The sequence below is a fragment of the Dendroctonus ponderosae genome, unplaced genomic scaffold, assembly GCF_020466585.1.
Source record: "Dendroctonus ponderosae isolate FM_Combo_2020 unplaced genomic scaffold, Dpon_F_20191213v2 Dpon_F_20191213_5, whole genome shotgun sequence".
Taxonomy (NCBI): domain Eukaryota; kingdom Metazoa; phylum Arthropoda; class Insecta; order Coleoptera; family Curculionidae; genus Dendroctonus; species Dendroctonus ponderosae.
The window spans coordinates 15423572-15431844 of NW_026018715.1; the positions used below are offsets into that span (position 1 = coordinate 15423572).

At 42.2% G+C, this 8273-nt stretch overlaps 5 protein-coding genes across 5 annotated transcripts in view; 3 read left to right on the forward strand and 2 right to left on the reverse strand.

Moving 5' to 3' along the window:
• The window catches only part of LOC109539086 (PIH1 domain-containing protein 1), a 242786-nt gene that overhangs the window by 7495 nt on the left and 227018 nt on the right, over window positions 1–8273 (reverse strand). The window lies entirely within an intron of this gene.
• The window catches only part of LOC109539065 (multidrug resistance-associated protein 1), a gene marked incomplete at its 5' end in the record, with an annotated part of 237012 nt that overhangs the window by 3602 nt on the left and 225137 nt on the right, over window positions 1–8273 (forward strand).
• On the forward strand, window positions 18–2172 carry LOC109539076 (coiled-coil domain-containing protein 191). The gene is made up of 4 exons (XM_019906672.2): window positions 18–363; window positions 582–1716; window positions 1771–1925; window positions 1978–2172. The coding sequence occupies exons 1-4, from the start codon at window positions 305–307 to the stop codon at window positions 2129–2131; spliced, it is 1503 nt and encodes a 500-aa protein (XP_019762231.2). The 5' UTR covers window positions 18–304; the 3' UTR covers window positions 2132–2172.
• LOC109539075 (guanine nucleotide-binding protein-like 3 homolog) lies at window positions 2123–4309 on the reverse strand. The gene is made up of 6 exons (XM_019906671.2): window positions 4213–4309; window positions 3856–4151; window positions 3215–3801; window positions 2841–3158; window positions 2514–2784; window positions 2123–2458 (listed from the first exon to the last, which is right to left on the reverse strand). Exons 1-6 carry the CDS (start codon window positions 4229–4231, stop codon window positions 2183–2185), a joined length of 1767 nt encoding a protein of 588 aa, XP_019762230.2. The 5' UTR covers window positions 4232–4309; the 3' UTR covers window positions 2123–2182.
• The window catches only part of LOC109539070 (PR domain zinc finger protein 10), a gene marked incomplete in the record, with an annotated part of 5290 nt that continues 1504 nt past the window's right edge, over window positions 4488–8273 (forward strand). The window contains 12 exon segments of the mRNA XM_048666497.1: window positions 4488–4641; window positions 4896–4994; window positions 5053–5470; window positions 5529–5828; window positions 5887–5982; window positions 6032–6187; window positions 6243–6373; window positions 6431–6771; window positions 6824–7079; window positions 7137–7710; window positions 7768–7963; window positions 8015–8199. Of these exon segments, the coding sequence (XP_048522454.1) occupies window positions 4896–4994; window positions 5053–5470; window positions 5529–5828; window positions 5887–5982; window positions 6032–6187; window positions 6243–6373; window positions 6431–6771; window positions 6824–7079; window positions 7137–7710; window positions 7768–7963; window positions 8015–8199 (2752 nt within the window).

Sequence of the window (8273 nt, forward strand, 5' to 3'; positions counted from 1 at the left end):
GCGCATGTCATTTAAGCAAGGAGTCAGTTACGATATATGCGCTAGTCAGGCGTAAACACCAATGTCAACAAAACAAGTGTCAAATTACTACTTGACTTGTAGTTATAATTTTTGAACTCGCGAATTCTATCGCCCTTTACACTGACAACAGTTGCCACAGGTTGTTTAATCGATAACTTATCACTTCGTTGCGTGCTTGGAGTACATCCATGAGTTGCTTGTTACAAAGTATTTTTCTGGCAACAATCAAGCAAAATTTCAAACAAAAGTTGACTCGAGTTTAGCTAATTTTTCGCGCTTCCAGATGAAATCGGAGAAGGAACCGTTATACAGTCACAATGATTTCGTTTTTGAGGCCAAAAAGCAAGTATAAACTAAAAATAGCGAATTGATGAATGGTTAAAGCCTGTGTCCCATGCGTCCGTTTATACGTTGGTACGATGATGCGAAAGTGTTTCTATTGGTTGGATGCATGGGACACAGGCTTTAAGCGAAGGTTTTCAAGCCGCTCCGCTTGTACCCCAATCGAGTGATAAGCAACTCCCCATTTTATAGCACTACTTATGTGTTGAATTTTCCAGAATCACTCTCGAGGAACAGTTTGATCGTCCCGTAAATCTAGCTGTATCAGACGGTGCAAAGCAAAAGGAAACTGGTAAAACAAACCCGAAATTGACCTCCGATTCCACCTTTACCAAACCAATCAGCCATTATAAGCAATTGCCTTACTCGGATGGACCAAATACTCAAATGCCCGTTAAACCGATCAATGATCGACTGGTTTGTGAAGTTGCAAAAACCAGCATGTTAAGACGGTACTTTGCAAAGTGGAGGTCCGAAACAAAACCACCAATCAAGCACACGAAAAAGCTGAATGTATTTATTGGAAATCTTAAAAATTACCAACAGGAAGCGATTCAGTCTTCACAATCCCCAGGGCGCGAAAGCCGCAGTCAAAACCCGTCCGAATTATTCACGAACCGATACAAGTCGCAAAAAATCATTATCAATACCCAACGCTCAAAGATCGAAGAACAGAACAGGATTATTAGCGAGCTGAAATTGGGCATCATACGGGAAGACCTTCTAAAATCGATAGAGAACACGAAAATTGATATTCGAGACATTTTCAGTAACTGTTCGGAGAAACTGCTGACCGCTGCACCTTTGTTAAGGGCGCCAGAAGAGCGGAAAAAGCTAATGATTTTGTCGCAAAAAGCTCCAAAAACCATACAGAAAATGCAGCAGCGCGCCATTGAAAGGGCACAGTATCGAGAAATTATTCTAGAACGAAAAAAGCTGATAGAGGAAACACGTCAGAAGCTGCTTGCAGAAGCTATAGAGAAGAAAAGGGTTCTGGAAGAGGAAGAAAAAGAGCACAATTTGAGAGCAATCAATGAACAGAGAAAAAAGGAATTGCTGAGGCAGAAAAGGCGTCTCGAAAGAAAGCAGGAGTTTGAGCGGAAATATTCAAAGGCCCAGCGATTCTATAACACAGCTCTAACCAGACAGTGCTTGCGGAAACTTTTCAGCAACTACGCGAAAGCGAAGGAAAATTACACATTGGCAAAGGAATTTTATTTGCATAAGCAGAAAACTTGGATATTCAAAGCATGGCTCGGATACGTAGAAACAAAATTCGAGACAAAGTATACAGTGGCGGATGCGCACTTTGCGCGCAAAGCCCTCGCAAATGCCTTCGATAAACTGAAACTGGTAGTTGCTCATCGCTTGGGAACAGTTTTCTTAATTAATTAAACCCGTTTTCAGAATAAACTAGACAGCGTTAGATCCATGCAAGTTGCTGAAGACTTATATGATTTCAGGCTTACATGCAACACGTTCACCAATTGGCACAGATTCGTCTGCAAACAAGTGATGCTAGAGAGCAAGCGAACCGCGATCTCCTTAAAACACTACAACAGGTGAAAATGTGCTAACTTTCCGCTTTGGGTTGACCGTTTTGGGCGTTTTTAGGAAGCTGTTGTTTCAGTGTTTCTACCAGTGGCGATCGTTGCCTGTCGTCATCCAACTGGAAGAAGCCAAGGAAGAGAAAAAGAGGAAATGGAGAGAAAAAGTTTGGGATATTCTGCCTGACTACCGGCCGTCAGAAGAAGCAGCACATTTTTAATACGTTTAATTTTTGATATACACCAACTTTTCTACATATAATTTAGAATTTTCAATTGGATTGCGATTCAAAGTCCTCATCAAAATTGTAGTCTTCCTCAACGGAGGCGGTAGTTTTCAAATTAAAATTCTCCAACCCCGCGGACAATTGGAGCGCAACACGCTCCCTGCGAGCGCGGTCCTTTTTTTCCTTTTTAAATTGCCTTTTTTTCAACTGATTCAGCTGCAAATTCCCAGGCAAAGCCATTTCACCGCTACGTTTCTTTCCTTTAGCCGCTGGTTGTAGGAGCGGTTTCTTGTTGGCAGCGACAGCGATATTGCCGCTTAACTGAAATCACACCACACATTTATAGAGTGGTTAACTGGAACATGATTTAACTTACGAGTTGGTTGGTTTCAACGTCGGTTTCCATTTTATCTGGCCCAGCGTCTACTGGACCCAGACTTTCTAAAACAATAAAACTCTCCATTGTTTTAGGAAGTCCCGGATTTTTCAAAAGACTGTTGGAAACTGGTGCCATTTTGTTCAATAGGTCCGTTTCCATGTTTTCTATGCTGTCCATGTCGAACTCCTTTCCCATTTCCGCCACTATTTTGTAGGAACTTTGATCTGGCTGTTCCTCAGGTGGTAGCGTGTAGTAGGGAATTTTGCCGCTGAACATTTCAGTCACTTATTTACTTTCAGTGCTTTTTCTTTGGTGAAAACATACCTATTCCAATCTTCTATCAAGCCGCGTGCAGCTGCATACGAGTCTGGCACCCCACCCTTCCTAAACCGTCCAGTTCTGGCCCCTTTTAAACTGTAAAACTCTTCAGGCGAATGGAATTCCGGGATATCGTAAATGTCCATGATCTGCTGCTTGCTAACTCTTTGCAAAATAGCGTTAGCCGGAGTGATGGGGTCAGAGATTGAAGATACTTTTACGGCGTTTCTCAGCGACGCTTGGCTATCATTGCCAGCCGCAAACACTATCCCGGGTGAGTCCAAAAGTTTAATTTTCGAGTCTAATTGTACCACTTGGGAGGTTCTGTAAAAAAAAATTAGGGGATCGAGTTGCGACGTGGATGTGGTTGCACCACTCACCTAGTGACGCCAGGCGCAGCCCCAACATTGCACACTCTGGCCCTTTTCAGGCTGTTGATCACTGAACTTTTTCCAACATTTGGCAGACCAACCACTCCGACGGTTATTGAGGTTTTAATATCTTTGTTTCGGCAGTAATTAGCCAGCAGCGACATTACCAGTTCAGCACCTACCGACGAAGATCCTTTAAGTCCCTTATCGGACTTGCTGAACTTCCTTTGCCCTAAATTTCTGTTCTGGTTCTGCACAGAAGCTTTGAAGGCAATTACTGGGCCCTTCTTCTTCAGATATTTCAGCCAGCTTTCTAATATATCCCTGGGCACCAAATCGGCTTTATTCAGCACTAAAACTAATCGTTTAGCCCCATGGATTTTGTGCACTGCTTCTTCCACTTGTTTGCATCTCGTGCCTAGTGGATCGCGTGCATCAACCACTTCCAGCACCACGTCAGCTGCCTCAATAACTTTCCTGAACTCTTTATAGTACTGTTTAAGCGACTGCTCGGTGTTTTTTTCGTAGTCTTTGTCCGCGACTGTGCCTGGACTCAGAGTTTCATGGAGTTGGCCTCTAACCTCTGCATTAGATACCTGGATAATTTATGGTAAGTTTTACAAAATTATGCATGGAAAGGATCAACATACCAAAGACTCCAGGCCGCTACTGGCCTTGGCGAGTTTTTGCGTTTCTTTCGCTTGTTGCCTCTCCAACCTGGCCTGCTCCTTCAGTTTCAATTTCTCCTCCTCTTTCTGCTTCCTTAACAGCGCCACTTCCTTCAAAATATCGCCCTTGAAGGGGCAAATGTTGGGCACCTCTATAATCTTTTGCTTGACTTTCTTCGGATCCTTCTTGGCCTGTCTTTTCGCCTTTCGGTTGTGGTCCCGTACTTTTTTTTCGATTTTATATCTCAGCCTGGCCAATTGACGGTTGGATTGTTTCTCTGGATATTAAACATGACAATGCACCTACATGTTTTCAATAAATACCAAAATGCTACTTACTTATGCGGTTCTTGGCCATTATTTCTCTATGAACAATCAAAGCAAGTAAACCACGAGAAAAGAATGCCAATTTTTTTAGGGTTAATTTGTACTATCTTCACGACTGTTTCAATTTCTGCAATAGAAGAAGCAGAATCCGGAGATCTAGTTACTAAAACGAATGTTGCATAATTATTATATTCTAAGCGGAGAGTTCATTTTTATTAAAAATGCATAACAAATTAAGAAAACAAAATATCTAATACCGTCCTATGCTAAAATTTTTGAAGAAGAAGAATCATCTGTTTAAGAATGTCATTGAGATTCAATGGCTGGTGGCAAAGTCAAGTTTCGATTTTTATTTGTGTTTTTAACACAAACTAACTACGTAAAATTGTATTGAGATGTGCCATTGCTAACTAGGTGTAAAACTCTATAAAATCAGCCCAGGTAAAAATCTCTCTTGTGGCTCTTTCAGGTGAATTTTCAAATACATAAGCACCCCACTTGTTGGTTCTAATTAATATATGAAATTAATTTAGAATTTGAAACGTTCTTTTCTTGCTTCACGAGAGTGCATTTGTGTGCACCATTTCGGTACACACCACACTTACGTTACTAATTTCGATTTCTAAATGAGTAGCAGCGTTTCAAAGCAGTTGAACTCGCATGTTTCTAGTCTTGTCTTTATCTATGGTTTCTAGATGGACTGCACATCGGAACTCAAGGACTTAAGTGGTCCAGACAATCAAGTCAGCATTTTGGAGAATTCCGATCTGAATTCGACGTTGGTTTACATTGCGGTAAGTGTGTTGTGCCATCTAATATCAGCGAGTATTAAACCTTTCGCCGCCCAACCAGGTCCAATACATTAATAAGGACAAGACCGAAGAAAATGTCGCAATCCCAACGCAAGAAATCGCGAACGAATCATTCGCTGATTTTGCAACCCCGCAAGTCAGCCCTTTAGACCCCAATATGGGTTCAGTGGCTCCCTACAGCCCCGTGACAGTGCACTACCAAGAACCCAACGAACCGGATTTGGGGCCCATCATTATTCATCACTATGTTACTGAGGATAATCCTGGCCAGAAACCCTTTGCCGGTAGTCCGCTCAACGATATTAATTCGGGATTGTCTGCGGAGTTGTGCAGTGGTGAAGATATTCAGTCAGCAGATCCAGAATATTCAGAAATCAAAACGAATAATGTTGAAGAAGTCTTCGTATCCGATATTGACCAGAAAGAAGTCGCATTGCTGATTACGGATCATGAAACTGGTAAATTCGTCTTCGACTTCAATCTTTTGAATTTAAAGTATTATTTTTGGCTATTTAGGCATATCGTACAGTGTGAATGCACAAGAACTTCTCGTCGAACAATGCTTAAAGAATTACCATCAAATATTTGAAGCACCATCTCCCGATTCTACTATGGAAACGGAGTTATTTTCGGCAGGCGATGGCGTTTTAAAGGCCCAGCTAGACCAGCCTCTAGATCGACCATTTACAATTCCAGTAAATGATGAAATAATTAGCAGCTATTTCGGTTGTCTAACGAGTGCTGATGATAACTATTGCGAAGCTGGAGTGTCCACTCGAAGTAGATGCCCCAACATAGTTGATGAAGAGGGATTACGTGCGTTGCTCGAATGGTTATTTGTGGATTTTTACTGATCTTGCCTCTATTCTTTCAGTGTCTTGTGTATATAGCATTACAGATAAACCCGTTTTGTCAAGGGCACGTGCTTCTTTACCGGAACCCTATCTATCTATAGTTCAAATTGAAAACGGTAAGTTGATTTTGGTCTGCAGAATTGACGATAACAATGCAAGTTTCAGAGGACACTGTTGTGGCCAAGAAAAGAATACCCAAAAGAACCCAATTTGGCCCACTGAAGGGGGCTTTACGCGCTTACGAAAGCTGCAATATTCAGCTAAATAGCTTTTTTATGCTGGTAGATGGAATCACTTTTATTGTAGACGTTTCTGATGAAAGTAAGTTGCCCCTAGTGGATTCATTAGGATTTTAGGACAAATTCTGCACTTCCAGACACTTGCAATTGGATGAAATTTGTCAGGAAAGCCCTAACTTACGAAGAGCAAAATTTGATTCTCACTCAGGAATCAAATGGACTTTGTTTTACCGCTACAAGGAGCATATCGCCTCATGAAGAACTGAAGGTGCGTGCACTGCTAAGCAACTAAAGAAAAAACCTTTACACAGCGAATCTTTCTTAGCTTGGATACAGTGTCGGTTATGCAAAACAGTTCAACCTCGAGATCCTGAAGCCGGTAAAGAAATTGTGGTCCTGCTCTGAATGTGCCGAAAAGTTTTCGACATCAGACGAACTGCAGGAACATTTCACTGTTCACGATATCGAGTCAGAGGACGGAAAAAAATCGAAAAGGAAATACAGAAAAGTGGCTCAGTCGAAAAAGCCGCAAATCAACATTGTTGAGTGTAATATTTGCGGTCAGATGTTCAATGGCAATGCCGGATACACGGTGTTGAAGTATCACATAACCGAAAAACACAAAGCTGAAAGCGTTAAGATTGGGCAACAGTTTTCAGTAGTCAGGCAAGTGGGTGTTTTCCCTGAATATCTAATTTTTAACGATGGCTGTTTACAGGTGCTTCCAATGTACGAATTGTAGCATGAAATTTAAATTGGAGATGCTGCTCAATATACATAAACTAGAGCACGATTCCGAGTTGCCGCTGGATCAACCCAATCATGTGTGTCCTCAATGTCAGCGTAAATTCCCAACTAGGAAGCAGTTGGTGTTGCACGTGACCAGTCATGCGATTGCAAAAATTACGGCCAAAGACCACTCTGTAAAATGCCACATTTGCCACAAGCTTTTTGCCCACTCAATTAGACTTCAGGTACGTAAAAGTGGGCATTTGGCCATCGAGAGCTGTTAGAGAATTACGTTTTTTTAGAAACATATGCTGTGCCATGGATCGGACGAAACCAAGCCATTGCAGTGCAATGTGTGTAAAAAGCGGTTTTTAACAGTACCGGCACTGGTTTTCCACGAAAAAGTCCATATGGTTGGTCAGAAACATTTCGAGTGTCCAATTTGCAAGGAACGGTTCGAGCTGGTGCGCAAATTGAAGAAACACGTTCTTAAACACGCCCACAACAACGTCTATACGTGTCCGCACTGCAAGAAGACATTTGCTAAATATTCAGTGATCAGGAAACATATGAAGTTCCACAGCGAACGGATACATCACTGTTCAGAGTGCACGAAGTCGTTTGCAACCGTGGATAACCTGAAGAAGCACATGCTGTGCCATTCGGACCATCGCGAGTTTTTATGCGCCGACTGTGGCAAGCAGTTCAAAAGGAAGGACAAACTTGCTGAGCATATCAAGAAGCTGCACCTACAGCCATGCAACAGTCGAATTCCCAAGGTGAAACCTGCTAATGGTGCAGCCGCCAAAGAGCCAATGGACTTTCATCGGTTTATCTATAAATGCCACAGTTGTCTAGTGGGTTTTAAGCGAAGAGGTAGGCTTTAATTACCTTCAATCGATTTAACTAATTCCATCGGTACTTTTTATTCAGGAATGTTGGTCAATCATTTGGCCAATCGCCATCCAGATATTAAGCCTGACTCGGTGCCTGAGCTCAATTTGCCGATCTTGCAAACCACAAAGGACTACTTATGCCAATATTGCGGAAAAGTGTACAAAAGCAACTCGAAGAGAAAAACCCATATATTGAAAAATCACCCTGGAGCCGCTTTGCCTTTAGACAATGGGTAATTTTTGAACGCATCGGTGTGTCATAGCAAAAGTGTTCGCTATTGCAGACAGAAATCGAGCACTGAAACAGGCGATCAATCAGCGTCGTTTCCCTCATCAGGCACGATAACTACGCGCCCCAAAAATTGCCAATGGTGCCATCGACAGTATGCGCGAAGAGCGAAATTGTTACATCACATACGAAAAGCGCATCCAAACAAAATCATCGAAGAAGACATACAACAGAAAGAGAGTAAGTTCTATTCAAAGTTTCAGAAGTTTCAGCCAAGGGCGGATCCCGGGTAATGGGGATGATGACCCCCCCCC

Coding starts and splice junctions, on each gene's coding strand:
- LOC109539076 (XM_019906672.2), top strand. CDS start 305: ATGAAATCGGAGAAGGAACCGTTATACAGTCACAATGATTTCGTTTTT. Junction 364..581: donor TTCGTTTTTGAGGCCAAAAA/GCAAGTATAAAC, acceptor TGAATTTTCCAG/AATCACTCTCGAGGAACAGT. Junction 1,926..1,977: donor TCCTTAAAACACTACAACAG/GTGAAAATGTGC, acceptor GGGCGTTTTTAG/GAAGCTGTTGTTTCAGTGTT.
- LOC109539075 (XM_019906671.2), bottom strand. Junction 3,802..3,855: donor GTAGCGGCCTGGAGTCTTTG/GTATGTTGATCC, acceptor TAAATTATCCAG/GTATCTAATGCAGAGGTTAG. Junction 2,785..2,840: donor TTGATAGAAGATTGGAATAG/GTATGTTTTCAC, acceptor TGAAATGTTCAG/CGGCAAAATTCCCTACTACA.